Genomic DNA, 16471 nt, shown 5'->3' with positions numbered 1-16471 from the left:
TTCTGAAGTAGATTTTGATTGTTGTTGTGTTGGAATGTACAGTTGCGCTGTAAACCAGGTTTTGCAGCAGAGGGTTTCAGATGATTGACCAGTATTTTTTGGTATGCTATGAAATTAATTTTACCATATATAGGAACTACATTTCACATGCAATGAGATATGCTTGTATTGTTTCCTGGGAAGTTCTGACATACCCATTCTTCAATTAACATGTTTTTAAAAAGGTTGAAATGTACTTTAAACAACATTTTGTTACAAATAAAACTGGTGGACGGATATTGTTTGATTTGTTTTTGTGATCAAACATTCTAAGGGCATGTATGAATTATATATCATAGTGCAGGGAATCATTGAATAGCCTACTATAGCCTACTAATCACTGAATAGCCTACAATTTGTTTTACTAGTCAGAAATACAAAAAAAAAACAAACATTTTTTTCTAAACACAAATATCCCCAATTTAAATAAAAGACACATTTGGTACATTTTTAAATCAATTTATTCATGCATTCAACAAAAAAAATCATTTAGATTACCTAAAGCATACTTCCAAATATTGTTTTGCATTTTGAAGGAAAATGTTAGCAAAATAGATTTTAAAAAGATTGTTAAGGTATCACGTGTATGGTTTATTTTGCTTATCACAACTACATTTGTTTACTAAATACATACAGAAAAGCACAAAGGAAAAAAAACACAGCAGGTTTGACAGGGTTAAAGGTGCAAAGCAAGTATAATTAATAAATAATTCAATACAGCTCAGTGAGTGCAAATTACAGCAGCTTCAGTGTGTTAAATTGTTTTAAAAATTATGATTTTAGTGCAGAATTTCATGATCTGCTAGTTTCATAGTTTAAATAAAATAAATATGATAAAGTAAATTGTACTGAATATCTGAAGATGTGCTGTAGAAGTACTGCAGCTAAGTATTCATTTCTGTGTTTAGAACTGCAGTACCAGGTTAGTAAAGTGTTATTAGAAATGCACTTAATGCACTATAGTATTATGACAACAAATATACTTCAGTTGTCTATATTATAGAAGCATCAAAACTATTTCTTTGCAGTAAAACATAACAAAATGTGCGATATAATTTAATATATAAATCCGAAAACAATATTTAATAGATACTAAAAAGACTGAGCATTGTAAGTTGCCTTGGATAAAGGTGTCTGCCAAATAAATAATAATAATAATAATAATAATAATAATAATAATAATAATAATAATAATGAAGGTATAATAGTTTTGGGTGATAATAACTTAATATACTTAGAAAAACAATCAGTATCGTGAGCCAATAAGCTTCCTGCTCTGGCAGGTTTCTATCAGCCTTCAGCGACAGGCACTATTGCCTAAATAGAACACTTGTCATGCAACATACCTGGTGCACGTTCTTAGGTTCATCAAGCTTGCATGCAGGTATTTCTGTGTTTGCACACAGTCCTCTCTCTCAGTAAAGTTTTTCTCTAACTGTCATCTAACAGGCCAGTCAGAATAAAGTTTATTGCTTGTACAATACAGTTAATAGTACATTAAGTAAACATTTTCAACATAGAAGTGAGCTATAAGGCATCATACAAACTCTTTTTTTATGAACTACTAAATATTTTCTTTATATCTCCTCCACAGTCGTTTACAGTGTTTTCTGACTTCAGCCTTCACACAAGTGAAGAACGCAGATACGCCATATTGTCTAGCCACCTGTTAAAATAAATAATGCAATAAAAAAACAAAAAAACGATTGTCATTACAGAATATAAATAAGCCCAGATTACATTCAATACAGTATATACATATGTGCCACAATATATAATACATCTGGAGACAAAGTTATTATATATACTGTATGTTGCAAAACTAGAAGCTCTAGTATGGAGAAAAGTATTGCAACTGCACAATACAGTATTTAAAGTAAGCAGCACTGAGAAGCATAAAATCCTAATTTCTCTACATTTCCCTGCTGTGTGCAACATATTACAATTTTGTTTTTATTTCATATGGTTTTTGCTTTACATTTTTTGACTATATTCATAAAACTTACCACCTGCTTTACCATGCCAGTAATAGTGTTTAACATGACAGTATTTCATCGGGTGATGCATAAACATCATTTACCTTCATAAAACTTCACTCATCATGATGTTAGAATAACATGACCTTAGAAACCAATGTTCTCATTAGCATATTATTCGTCTGATTCATACATCCGTATTGTGCCCTTAATTGACCTTTATAATTAACACGTGCCTCAGACCAGACAGAGAATGAGATGCGTCTACGGTATCATTTACTAGAATAATTTCTGCGTTTAGGAACATGTATTTAAGCCAACAGTAATAATAATAATAAAAACATCTATATTTAATTATACAATAATTACGAAATTTAAGTAGTTTGTTATTTGCTACACAATACATTAAATTGCATTGTTAACTCGTTTGAACAGGATAGGCTGCTTACTGGCTGGAAAACAAATCATGTTTGTAGACTACTTGCTCTAGAAAATGCCAGGCTTCAGTGTGCTTGTGTGGACTGTACATCAAGATGAGTGAGAAGACCCTGCAGATCTGAGCTGTCACTTGCTCTGTATTACTTTGATGTGATTCATAGCAGATATCGATTTAACAGGAGCACAATTATTCACGTTTTTGGAGAACTAACATCTACTGAGTCGAACTGACAGAAACAAGGCTGTCTCCGTATTAATGCATGCTAACTCAGTGCATGATTAGGATGTTGGCGAGTTTTACTTTTTGTTGGTCAATTTTATTTTTCATTCCTATAGTATATTCATCACTGCCATGTGCAGAAAGCTAGTAGGCTACTTAGCTGTACATACTGTTTTGTAGTTTCCATATACTTAACAAAAAACTGACAAATTGAACAATGTGACATTTTGAAATCTAACATGAAATACTGTACTATTATTATGGCTTCCGGTAGACTTTTGCGAGTTTTGTAGTTTCTTCGATTACACAATGTTAAATAAAAGCTATAAATTATGTTCATATAGATGATTTTTTAATTGTCTCAATGCTACAATTCTAGGTGATGCAAAACTTTTACCAAAAATACATTTGTGTCAAACGGGATTATTAGTTAGTTCAAGAAGTTAAAACTACAAATAAACAGCAAGAAGTATGTAGCATTTTCTAATCCGATTTTGCTATGAAACCGAGTAGTTCTGTGTGACGGGCAGGATTTTTCACTCTAGCTGTATTTATCTCTTTTAGTTTAAGCTCTTTGTATGGTAAGGTGTACTGTATGAGAAACAGATTTGAGATGTTATTGTATGTATTGTATTTGAATGAATTGTGCAGGTATTTGAAAACTGAGGGAATACAGTAACAAATAAAAGCATAGGCATTTTTTCTGCCCTTTAACAATTACTTCTATTTTAATGTAACTGTGCAGTGCTGTCTTTCTTAAAATTATGAGAAAAATAACCAGAGCTTGCTGACGCTCTTGTGCCTTGTATATGTCCTTGTGCGCTGCAAAGGAAACGTGTGGGAACACGAGAGGAGCCTAAAAGTAAAATATCATAAGCTGGGACAACACATTATTTTTTTGGTGGTTACTTTTTCAGGAAGGCACAATACAACTGTAAATGTATTCTTTTAAAAACATAATATATTAAGGCTAAAAAACAGGGTAATAAAGTTGTCTCTGTCTTGGTACAGTGCACCTTGAAGATCAAAAACAAAAATGTATAGTTGAAATTGTCTTCCTTCAAATCAGAATGATGGGAACACAAGACTAGTTTGTCTAATTTTGGACGGCCCTGAGCTTCTGTTACAGTTTTAACATGTGCGTTTAAAAATCATTTTAATGCACTGCTGTAAATTTATAAAAAACAGAAATATATTTGTATAGTTGTGCCAAAAACTGTATAGTTCTCCTGCCTACTGCTATGTTTTATAGTACTAGTACTACCACAGTATATCTCAAAATATCTCTTGTTTAATATGTTTAATATATATATAAATATATTCAACACCAGGGCTCAAAAATGTACGGCAGCCATGTGGCCTCTCGGTGCACGGCTAAGCTCTAAATTGCTCTCTGGCCGGTCTTGTGGCGACAGCTGGTTGCCAAAAAAAAAAAAAAAGGAAAAAAATTTGAGCCTGTGGGCACAAAAGACCAGTGTCCACACAGGACAACTGATAGAATAAAAAAATGTATTGAGGCAGCTTTTGCCAAAAAACAGTATTTTCTGAACAAATACATATTTATTTAAAACTGTGTGTTTCTGTATTGCTAATAATTAGCTTTATATATGAGTCATAAGCAAAATGATACAACATCCTAGACTTTGGCCTTGACTTAAGTTTAGTGGCCTTTGTGCCCTCTACAAATGTATTGAACTCAGTATATTTTGGTCTTGCCCTTTCTTTTGCCAGCTTAGGGCCCTGCAGCACTATAGCGTGAATAACTGTTTATACTGGATCACAAAGCCAGAGACAGAATGACTTGGAGAGTCACACCTTTTCACTAAGCAAATACAGAGCTTGATATAAGGAAAGATAACCTAACTTTAGTTTTCCATATATTGTCCTTATATAAATAGAGTACTAGATGAACATACATGAAATTCGTAATTTTACTACATAGGACCACATCGAGCGACATTCACATTTGTGAAAATACCACAATACTCCATGAGCATATTTTTTTCCCCCACTTGCAATATACAACTAGAAACTCATTAATGACATTTGAGGAGATGCTCATCTGTTCAGATACTGTATCTATTTTTGTACCAAACTAATGCTAGCAAAGTAATTCTAAAACAAGGATCATCAATTAACAGCATGCATGCTTAACAACATATGATTGCAAATAATGGAATATTCAGTAATAGAACATACTTATCTGCTGAAGAGTTCCTTTTTGATGCAGGATTTGAAGGTAGTGTACCTCTGTACAGTTTTGTACCCCTTATGTAGGCATAGAACGTTGTGGAAGCATACAAAGGAAGCATAGCAGTGGCCAGTGGTATGAAGAGACAAAGTGAGCAAGTGATGAAAGTGACAGAACAACAAGAAAACGTGGCAAAACAAGTATGTTAGTTTTTGGTTAATACAGAATTGCATATATTAAATGATCATATTTTGTAATGTGCAAGGTACTGACAAAAAGTAATGGCTTAGCAGTGCTTAAAGGTTAAAATCAATAAAGACCACTAGGTGTCAGTAAGGTACAACATACAGTAAACAGTAACACGGTACAACCTACATAATTTCAGAAGAAACTTTCCAGCCAATATTTCTGAGTTCTGTGATGCATAAACTCAGAGGAAAAAATAAACAAAGAAAACAAGAAAAAGTAAATATTGCTTTATGCAGCACTGTAAGTAAATTACACCCTCCACCCCCCAAAAAAGTTAAATTGCAATACATAAGTGGTCAAAAATGTATAAATGCCCAGAATCATTCCCAAACCATCTATTATAATTTCTACATTGCCGTGCCGTCGGGAAGCAACCAAGAAAGAGAACAGAGAAAGCACTTCCCAATAAAGTAGTGATGCATTAATTAATTTCACCAAACAGCACTTTCAGTTAATATTGATGTCCACATTGCCATGAAATATACGACATATATTGTTAGAGGACTAGATTATTGCCATATATTCTGGTTAGATTATAGCCTAGACTCTTCTTCAGTTGTAGGTTTTTACTTTATAATCTTTTTACTTTTCAAATGTTTCTGTTGTCTCCTCAGATGGGGAGATGAACAATTAGGATCCAATGAAACGTAATTATAAATCTCATCATGGTTTTTTTTTTTTTGATAACTAGAAAGAAAAAAATTCTAAAATGATTTATCATAATCCAAGGGTGCAAATCAGTTTGAAAATTGGTGCTAAACTGTTTTGAGAGTTAGTGCTAAATTATCAAACCTGCCCTAATCAACCCCCGTCCCCCTGCTCTTCAATTAGTTTTTCGAGTTTTGCGGATGAGTGTGTATGGGTCATGTGAGTAGTCCAGACCCAATGAGAAACTATCATCATCTATGGTCGCTAAGGAATAAAAACAATAAAAATTAAAATACAATGTTAAAAATTAAATGTATCTACTGGGAACAGAATTAAATTTTGCGCCAAATGTGCTCCCCTGCAATCTATGTTGTGTACTTATAAACTACCTAACCTGTATTCTTACATTATCATGTACACATAATTTTTGGTTCTCGTTACAAAATGTTTGTCTTAGAATACAAGTAAGGTATCATCAATATTGGGTTATAGATTATAAAAACGACTTACCCGAGACCCCCTGTGCAGCCTGTCCTTCATGATTCCGATAAACTCTTTGTAACTTAGCTGCTCATCTCGGTCGACATCGAAGATTTTGAAGACAGTGTTCACCAAATGCTGGGATAGTTTTAATCCTGTTGCTACATAAACTGCACGCTTGAACTCATCTATATAAAATATGAGATATACACATATATCTACAGATATATATATTTTTACACATTGACTTCACTTGCTTGCACTTTGTCAGGACATGTGTGAGGAGTTTACAAGCAAAACTCCTAACACATAGCCATGCAAAGCATCATCAAATTTAAGAAATTAGTTCTAAGGATAAAGGTTTCAATAGATTTGCCAATCCAGGGTTAGTGGGCCACCGTGTGCTATATTAACAGTGTGTAACAGAAGTTTTGAAACAAATGTTTATGCAAAGTTTCAATTTGGCCTACATGGCTCAGCTAATCAGCACCACAGTATTTAAAATATTCTTGTAACAAATGTGAAAAATTGCTATCAGCATGGGAAACTAGTAGTGGCTTTACAAAAATGTCAAAAACATACAGATGGAATAGAAAATATTTAAGGCTAAAACTATGTTTTCCTTTATCATGATAAATATATAAAAAAAAAAAAAAGCAAAAAAAAAATTCACCATACCTTGCCCAATTGATCGGTTTGCAAAATTGTACATTTGCATTGCAATTGCAAAATCCTCCAAGTTGTTCAAGAATTGGAAGAATGACCTAAACTCATCAAATGTGAGACCCTACATAAAAAAAAAAAATGGCATTTTATTTTTAAATGGAAGGGAAATTTTACATAGTAATAACATGATCAGCTTGATAATACAACAGGTAAATACTGGAACCAAATAACTACAAAGAAGTGAAATGTCTGAAGGTCAGATAACATTAGGTTACTATCATAACCCTGGTAAAATGAAATAGAAATGTAACCATTACCATAAGGGTATTTACCTCTTAAAGACCCAAAACCTGAATAAGATATATCAAAGCTGCTTGCAGAGTTGTGACGCAGTCATGGCCTGACCCGGAGGTCATTAAGTCCTTCAAGTCTGCTGCAATAATGGACACAGCGACCTTGAAGGTTAATGGTATGGGTGAGTGTACCAAAGCCGTCGCAAGGGCAAGATTGGAGAATGACTGGAATGCTACAAGGGTAAGCCGAGAGGCTGTCTTGTGAGTTACCATACGGAACCTCATGAATGTTTTCAGCTAGGGTTTTGAGGATCCACAACATTCAGTCTGTAGAACCTAGTAAAGGTATGGGGAGTAGACCACAAATGTCCTTGACATATGCACCCTGGAATAAAGCCCATGAAGTTTCCATGCCCCTGATGGAATGAGCAGTGAGCTATTCTGGAGGGAGCAAGTTGTCCAGCTCATAGACAGTCCTGACTGTGTCTGCTATTTATCTGGACAGCCTCTGCTTAGACTGCTTAGGCAAAAATAGTTCTAAATGCCTCCAAATTTTCATCCTGTCAATGTAGTATACCAGGGCCCTGGGCAGAACGTATGGAGCTGTCGCTTCCTGTCAGACTGGAAAGGAAGTGGATGGAAAGCCTCCCATTCCACAGACTGGCTGACATGAAATGCCGAGATTGTCTTCGGCAAAAAGGCAGGGTTGGTACGGAGCGTAACATTTATCCTGGCCTATTTAAAAATTACGCAGGCTTTTGCAATGGAGAATGCCTGAATCTCACTCACCCGCTTTACGGAGGTGATAGCAAGCAAGAAAGCCGCTTTGAGCGAAAAATATTTTTTAACTCAGCTGAATGCATGGGCACAAGTGGAGGCTTCATGAGTGCATTATGCACCACGTTTAACCTGTAGCGAGTAAGAATGTCCTTCATATGTGGCCAAAGCTGCTGAGCCCCGTTCAAAAATTGCCCCACACACCTTGCGCCCCCCTGCCATTCCACACAGTGCCCCAGCCCATGATGGAAATGTCAGTGGTGACGACCTCACTTCAGATGAGACTGCCCAGCGCTATTGCGAGGCGTAGATGGGCAGGCTGTTTCCACCAAGAGAGCACCTTTAGACAGTGACGAGACACTGTCAATAGACGGTCGTGGTTCAACATGGGCTGAAAAAACCTGCTTTTGAACCAGGCCTGCAGAGGGCGCATGCGCGTTCAAATCCAGAAGTTTCTGGAACGTTACTACTGTGAGAGCTCTGTTGAGCTGAAAGTGCTCTAAACAGGCGGCTATTCTCTGACAGAGTGGACAGCATGGACCTGGAGTCCAAGCACACTCCTAGATAGGATATAAAGATACAAATTTTACCCATGCAAATTTACAATTTTAGGTAAGAAGTCACTAAGGGTGCCACCTATAAAGATGTAAAAGCCTCTGTTTAGTTTACTGGTAATGCATGTTTAGAGAATCTGTAAACTACAAAACTAACATTAAGCAGCAGACTAATCTGTATGATTTTATTCTCCGTGTATTATGTTTCAATCACATACTGACTGAATGGCATTCCTGTTCATTATTAAACAACCAAACTTTTTTTTGGTGCAAAAACTGGCTGTAGATGCATTTTTCATGACATACTTGCATGCCAACATTGGTGTACAACACCTACATTGTGTAAACTGCCTTGCTTTTTTATCATGATGTCATGTTAACATTTTTAAATAAAAGTTCCTCTCTATGTGGAACAGGAAACAGTGTAGGAAAAAGGTAGATGAAGTTCAATTAAGAGCTGTTGGTTCAAATGACTATAAGTAACTAAACCTCTGATATGATGACTAATAATAATAAAAAAAGGAAATCCATTTTTTTTGTAAATCTAAAGCAGTTTTTTTACCAACATAATATCAGTTATTTTTATTCTTTGTTTGTGTAACTTTTTCTTTTTTTTTTTTTTTTTTTTTTAGAATGTTCTGTATTCACACGCAGAAGCACTTTTCCTTATGTATCGTTTAATATCCAATTATATGGTATTTTTTAAAACATTATTTAATATACCAGTATTTATTTCTTGACAACCCCACCCATTGTTTAGCAATGCCGTTCAGGTTACTGCAGGTAATTTACACATTTACCAAAAAGCTCAGCTAGCTCAGCCAGTCAGATGTGGGAAAGTTGCAGAATGTATTATAACATTCCTAAATAACTTGTCTCTAAGTCTTTAAACAGTGTGAGACAGCAAGAAAGCATGTATCTTGTACCTTTTCTTCTGAAATCCTCTGCCGTACGCTATCTAGATAGCTGCTTATGTTCTCCACATTTGTGTAACGTAACAGAATGCGAGCAAAGTCTTCTTCACTAATGGTAGTCATCCCTTTGGAGTAGGTTAGGAACTCAATCTCCAGAACCTCTGTCTGTAGATTATCCATAAATCTAAAGATCAGTTAAAATTAAGGAAAAACAAACATGATTGGCAATGTTCTCCTTAGTTGAAGTAATCTGCAGACAGCAATATTTTATATAGTGACAATATTAATATAACTACTACTTTCTACCAATCACTGAACATAACAGTAAACAAAACACTGCTTTAGTGGCATAGTGGAAATTGGTGCAGATCTCATTTCCAGCAGTTATAAGTTTTCTTTATTTTTCTTAATGTTACCCAAAGCTCCAATACACTACAGACAGACCTGGTCAGGTTTACAGAATTTACTAGAATACAGGATTTATGAAAAAAATATGTATTAGTCTTGTACTAGCATCATGTCTTTTGCCATGTTTTATTTTTTTAATATTTTTGCAGAATTACACACCTGTAAAAGTCGTCATAGTTGAGCTCAGCTTTCCCTTTCTTTCCAAAGAAGTGCATCAGGAGCGTTGTGTCAACCATCATACTCTCTTCTGCACGCTAAAAAGAGGATGATTTGAAAACTTATATTGAGATTTCAGAAATGGAAAAACAACAGGAGGAAACTAAATCAATGAGCTCACACATTAAAACGAGAAACACAAATCAAGATTAGGAATGCAAACACAAATATATTAATTGCATACACACATTAAATATACAGGCACAAACAAAGCAATCACTGAAACATAATAATACAAATGTACTACTTTTTTGTTACAGAATCCAAAACATGTTCCGAAAAACAACAGTTGCTAATAATTTGGTTGAAAGTATTTTTTATTTTTTCAGAATTAGACTCAACTAGTTTGTTTTTCTATGAGTAGTTGGTAATATAAAAACTAAATCACTGGAATCAAAATTCAAATAAATTAATTTTCAGCATATCATTATCAGCATATAAATATTACTAAGTGTGCAGATTATCTGGTGGTGTTGTTTTTTCTCATTTTAAGTCTGCCGAATGTAGAACAGACATGAATACTAAAACGCATTTTCCCAAAAACCTGGAAAACATTACTTGACGAGTTAAAGAAATGTAGCACAGATAATCACAATTAGTCTGTTTGCATTCAAGATCAATTCTTACAAGTAACACAAAACGTTAGGTGTTCATGAGCTGAACCGTTTGTTTTCCATGCTCAAGTTGCAAAAAAGCAACCCATGCCATTGCAAACTGTCTTTCTATGTAACCACAGCATTAAAAATGATCCACACCATGCTCCATCTATACCTCTAGCCTAAAATCATATTGTTACAGTGTTTAAAATAAAAAAAAGAGACATGAACCTAGTGAGCTAAATTGAATTGAATGTGCTTCATGGATTACAAATAAATTATTTCAATTGTGATCCTAAAGAAAAAAAAGACAACTTAACACTATATTAGAAAGTTCCTGAACATGTTCATATTCTACCACCAAAGAGTTTTTGGAGCAACAGGTGAGTTAATTGAAATCATACAATTTACAATCCCTGGCAATCCCAGCCTGTACTGTAAAGTTGTACTGTAAAATTATACTTTCACTAGATAAGAGGTGGCAATGAAACTCCCTTTCTAAACTGGTGTTCAACAATGAACTCCTGTAAAGTCCAATATATTAGTTATACAATATATTAGCCATGCAAGCAGTAGGTAGAATATATTTATTTGATTTGCCACTACAGTTTCATAAATCTCACAGTACATCCGGCATGAGGCCTTAAGGTACTAGTTTCCACCCTTCCACCTCTCTGTGCTATGAACACAGAACATTAAGAACTGGACAGGACAATTGACAAGAATACGAAACCAAACAGTCAATATATTATAAATGTTAATTAAACTTATTAAAAAGGAATATAAACTATCGTTTTAGAAATGGAACAAACAAAATCCAATCAAAACAGTTTGTGATGAGAAGAAATGAAATACATGAAATTGGATGATTTACAATGAATAAATGAGAGTTTTAACGCATACATAAATTCTAAAATGGTTCAAATAGAAAAAAAAAATCAATAAATGAAATTTGAAAAAAAAAAAAAACCTAAAGAATGACCAGACAGAGGCATATTGTACCTCTGCAAGGTCTGAAAAGAGTGCCTGGCTTGTGCTGCGTCTCAGTATATCCCAGTAGCTTCTAGGGGCATACTCCTCAGTATCTTTAAGAACCTGTAGAAGTTTTGAGAGGCATAACTATTAGAACTACCAAAGTAAAGAAAGGAATGAAGACAAATATTACACTGCATGTAACATCGCATTACTGTGACTACATTGGGAATGCATTACACATTACAAAAATGATTACAGATAATTACTGCAAGTACAAAGACTTTCTCTAAAAAGACAATCTGGGGGTGGTTGATTGCATACCATATTAATACAAGTCATGAGAATTTAAAGCTTTAATCTCTGGCAATAAAAAATACAAATAAAAATGTGCACCTGCCTATCAACAGAAATATAAGGTTTGACAAGTGAAACCTGGTAAAACCTCGGAAATCAACCACGAAAAGTTCAGATACCATTAATGAAACGAAACCACTGACAAAGAGGATTTGTATGTTGTGAGTGGCTTGTTAATTTACCGGTAATTGACTTGTAGTAAACCTATTTGATAAAAATGTATTTTACAAAGATAGTTTAGTAAAAACATAATTAAAAAGAAAAACAACAATAATGCTATCATTCATACATCCTAAAAAATGTATGTATGTAACTTCTTTGGTTTTGTATTTGTATTTCCTTTTTCCTTTTTTCTTTTTTATCTTTTATGCCTGCAGGGAATAATGAAAACTGACACACCTGATAAACACCACTTTTACAAAGTGCTTCATCATTTTCAGGGATAGATTCATGGCATGATGCCATAGCTAATTAAGGGAATATCCTTTAATACACAGTGATATTCCTATCTAATATCATAAAAGCTCTAAATGTATAATAATATATGGGGAAAAGCCCAACTGCAGTTTTAAAGGGGAACTCTGTCATGTGAGCATGAAAAGGTTTTTGTTTTTTTGTTTTTATGCGCCTTAAAAAAAAAAAATGTTATGAATTAAAAATACAATCATAGATAGATGCTTAAAAGTAATGTTAAATTGCCTAATTTAATGTTTCTGTTCAGATTCTTTGCATCCACTCATTCTTGAAGTTTTAAACATGCTTAAAGGTCACGTACTATGTTTTAAAAACAAAATACAAAGAAAGAGATAAAATAGCACTTTTCAAAACTGAAAGCATGGTGGTCCTAAAATGTTCCTCCTACGAGGGTCTTTTAAGATTAACTTGGCTATCATGTCTCAAAGAAACTTGTTGATACAGGTAACATATATCACCTGTTTTACAGTTAGAATCGTGTTTCTCAATGCAAGACAATAGCCATTACATTTCAAGTGGTCCTTGATTGAGCTTTGACTGTTCTGAAGTGCTCACATTTCTGAAAAGCAAGCCTTCATGTGGGTCCTGGGGTGAGTTACTTGAGCTCTTGTTTAACAGATTTTAAAACACACAAAAAAAGAAAACACAATCTTTTCATGATTGTGAACGTTGGTTTCTATCACAGTGTATTTTATTACTACTTCCTGGGAGCTGATTGGTTGTCAAACATGTACAGTAAAGGTTATACATTTTGTAAAAATGTTGTTCCTTAACTGTGATTTTTGAGTTTGTTGAATATGGGCATGGTTAGTGTTCTAATAATACAGTAATTGCAGTACAAAAAAAATATTTAAAAATAAAAGTTTACACAGGTTAAATGTGAATTTTACTTACAAACCTGAACAATTTTATTAAAATGTTTTTTTTATCCAAGATACTAGATTTATTTAGTCTGGAAAACCGTGCTTAATAAAGCAGAGACCCAAGCACAGGCAATTTTATGTTTAAGAAATCAGTGAGTTCTGTTCCTGCCGCATTGTACCCTTCAATACATAAAATGGATCGGTTTGTGATGAGTGAAAAAATCGATTTGTGCTAGTGCATTATCGTCTAAAAAATCTAGAAATATGAAGAAAGCTACTTGGAAAATGTACCTTTCTGGCACTGAAGATGGACCTCGTTCTCAGTGTGTCGTCTGTGGTGATGTACTGGCTAATGTCAGACTATTTATTAAAAACAGCCAAAGAAACGTGTGTTTTTTAGTCTGTAGCGGTTTTGGTAAGATTTTCTTCGGAGAAACTACTGCCAAGTTTATCAAAATGTAAGATTTAAGTTAATAAGATGATCCATTTTAAAAAAAGATAACAGGTATGTGTGTTTTTTTTCTTTTTTTTTTGATTTTTCAACATTGGAATTTTGGAATTAGGTGTGCTGTTGTATGCACAGAATGACATCTGTACATAGGATAAGATGTAATGGTATTTTGGCAAATACTTCAGTGTGATTGGTTGATTTAAAATAAAATAAAAAAAAAATTGCTAAGGTGGAGCGTGATTAAAAAAGGTTGAGAACCCCTACAATAAATAATTGGGTGGACAATAAGAAGATGATAAAACAGGTACTGTACTTGTAGCAACACTGAGACTTGAAGATGTCTTCAAACCGTAACCTAGATGACATTTTGTACAGAAGCTTACTTATGTACAGAAGCTTACTTATACAACAGTGCAACCTGACAAAATGTCATCCTCCTGACATCATATATAAGCACCGGGTGGTAGTGGTAGTTGCCTTGAAACTTAACTGCAAGTTGCAACAAAATAGAGTTGACAAAAAAGCACCTTATGGTATGTCTACAAATCACCTACACTGTACATTGAGATCGGGGCACATTACTTGTAGATAAGAAACTTTAAATACTCTACCACATTTATATACAAAATTAGATTGAAGATGGGATATGCATTATTTACTTAATTACTAACATGAGACTATCAACAAAAAAAAAATACTACACATTTAAAACTAAAATGTAATTTAAAAACACATCACCCATACATGAACACTTTTCAGCTATGGATATAGTATTAGTATGGTAGATAGTATATATTAGTTTAATATGAAATACATACGTTGTTTATAGGAGCAAACTGATATCCATAAAGTTGCAAATTCTTACACAGAGTAAAAGAAGGATGCAGAGTCAGATTTCAGAATACAGCATGCGATAAAAGAAGGAAGAAGGAAGAAAGTAAAACAAGTTAGAACATGCAAGGCATTAATCAAACATTTAACTGATTACAACAAACACACAACCAGCACATGTCCTGGTACTAAGGAATCAAATTTAATTCAATGAATTGCACTTATGTATTTGAACTGTTAAGTAATCAATACCAATAAAGCCCTATGTCAACAGTAAAAACAAGTGTTAACAAAATGCTTTTGTAGTTATTAACTTAACAGTGTGCTGTATATATCAGTGCTTTGAGAACAGTTTAATGTACTGTTAAATGGTATTACAGATAGACAGATAGAACAGGAAGACCAAAAAAATAGAATGCCTACAGAAAAAGTCTTGTCTGAGCCTCTAATAAACATGGCGATATGTTTATATGACCAATTCACAAAGATAACTTAGAGAAAGCTGAGTTTGTGAATTAAGTGTAGAACTATACAACCATTCAGCACATCTGAAGCAAAGACAATTTTGGTAAATAATAAACATGCATTATTTTGTTTAAATTAATTAGACATGGGATATTTTGGTATGCAAACCTGTGGTAATTAACTCTAAAGAAAATGTAAATAAATGATGACTAATTAATTAAGACCTAAAAAGCAGAAAAAAACAAACCTGTTTAAGCCCTTGTAATCACTCACAAAAGTATACAAAATCCAAACTAAACAACACATCATCAAAAGGACCTAGCATTTGAACACTGGTCCCAGAATCCTTAGAACTACATATCTAAGGCATTTTCACAAAGTGCAAATGGTGCTTTAATGGCCTTATTTATTGTCTTCTAGGCAGACCAAATCAAGATGCAGAAGGCAGAAATATTGAATATATTTATTTAATATTACTATTAAATAAATATATTTATTTTGCATTGTCAAACTTAGTGTTTTCAAGAAAGCATTTAAATAGTTTGATTAAATTAAATGCTTTGATTGAATTAAAATGCTTTGCTTAACAGCTCAAAAGTAATTACACTTTTTTTGTAAACTTTAATCTTTTGAACTTACAAAATGCTTAGATTGCATATAACCCTTACTAAAATTAGATGTAGATGCCATTTTTTGAATAAATCTGAGTTACTTAAATGTCTTGTATGTGGCTTTTAGTAAATACAATGTATACAGAATAAATCAAATTTTAAACCTGTCAAATTGCAATAACGCTCCCAGAAGTAAACCCCTGTACTGAACCTTTTAAAATCCTTGCTTTAGAGATCAAAGGTAACCCATTGTTGTGATCCTTACCAGCTGTGCAGATTTTTCAGCATCTCCTTTTCTTCCCTTTTTTTCATTTTTCTTTCGGAATATCTCCTGCAGCTGAGTTAAAAAAAAAAAAAAATCACTTGTTACTTTGGCACTGTTAGATTTTTTTCCACCTAAAACATATCTTGTGACCATCTAAAGTCAATAGTGAACTATACACAATTGTACTTTGTATCAACTAAAATGAATGTTTAAATAATTTGTATTTATTAGGTCAGGTCATTTTAGGGCCCATTCACACTTTTTAGGCAGTTTATTTCAAACTCAATGTGGTTTGTTTTTTTATGAAACACATATGAAGACTCCAAACAAAATCAGGTTTATTTTAATCAAAACAGTTTAGTTCATATAGACATACAAATTGTGTTTAGTCTGGTTGTTTCAGTGCAATGTGGAAGCAAAATCTGTTCAGAAAATGGTGGAAATAAACACAAGTTGAAACATACAAAGTCAATTTAAACAAGAAACATGCATTAGTTAACTAAGCAATAATGTTGCT

General features: G+C 33.6%; 1 protein-coding gene across 8 annotated transcripts in view; it reads right to left on the bottom strand.

Annotated features, from left to right (window-relative positions):
- Positions 1-477: 477 nt before the first annotated feature.
- The window catches only part of LOC117409258 (calcium uptake protein 3, mitochondrial-like), a 46574-nt gene continuing 30580 nt past the window's right edge, over positions 478-16471 (bottom strand). Inside the window, exons 7-15 of one of the 8 annotated variants that reach the window (XM_034015010.3) lie at positions 15955-16026; positions 14601-14642; positions 11668-11760; positions 10013-10107; positions 9458-9629; positions 6920-7028; positions 6272-6429; positions 4873-4941; positions 478-1705 (exon numbers count right to left, since the gene is read on the bottom strand). In XM_034015010.3, coding sequence (XP_033870901.2) covers positions 4873-4941; positions 6272-6429; positions 6920-7028; positions 9458-9629; positions 10013-10107; positions 11668-11760; positions 14601-14642; positions 15955-16026 — 810 coding nt within the window. In that variant the 3' untranslated portion in view covers positions 478-1705. The remainder of the gene's footprint in view (positions 1706-4872; positions 4942-6271; positions 6430-6919; positions 7029-9457; positions 9630-10012; positions 10108-11667; positions 11761-14600; positions 14643-15954; positions 16027-16471) is intronic. The other 7 variants (XM_034015009.3, XM_034015012.3, XM_058997777.1 and 4 more) reach the window with 7 other exon arrangements.

The sequence above is a fragment of the Acipenser ruthenus genome, chromosome 2 (genome assembly GCF_902713425.1).
Source record: "Acipenser ruthenus chromosome 2, fAciRut3.2 maternal haplotype, whole genome shotgun sequence".
NCBI lineage: Eukaryota > Metazoa > Chordata > Actinopteri > Acipenseriformes > Acipenseridae > Acipenser > Acipenser ruthenus.
Note: the sequence above shows the minus strand (reverse complement) of the source record. Positions and strands in the feature narration are given on the sequence as shown.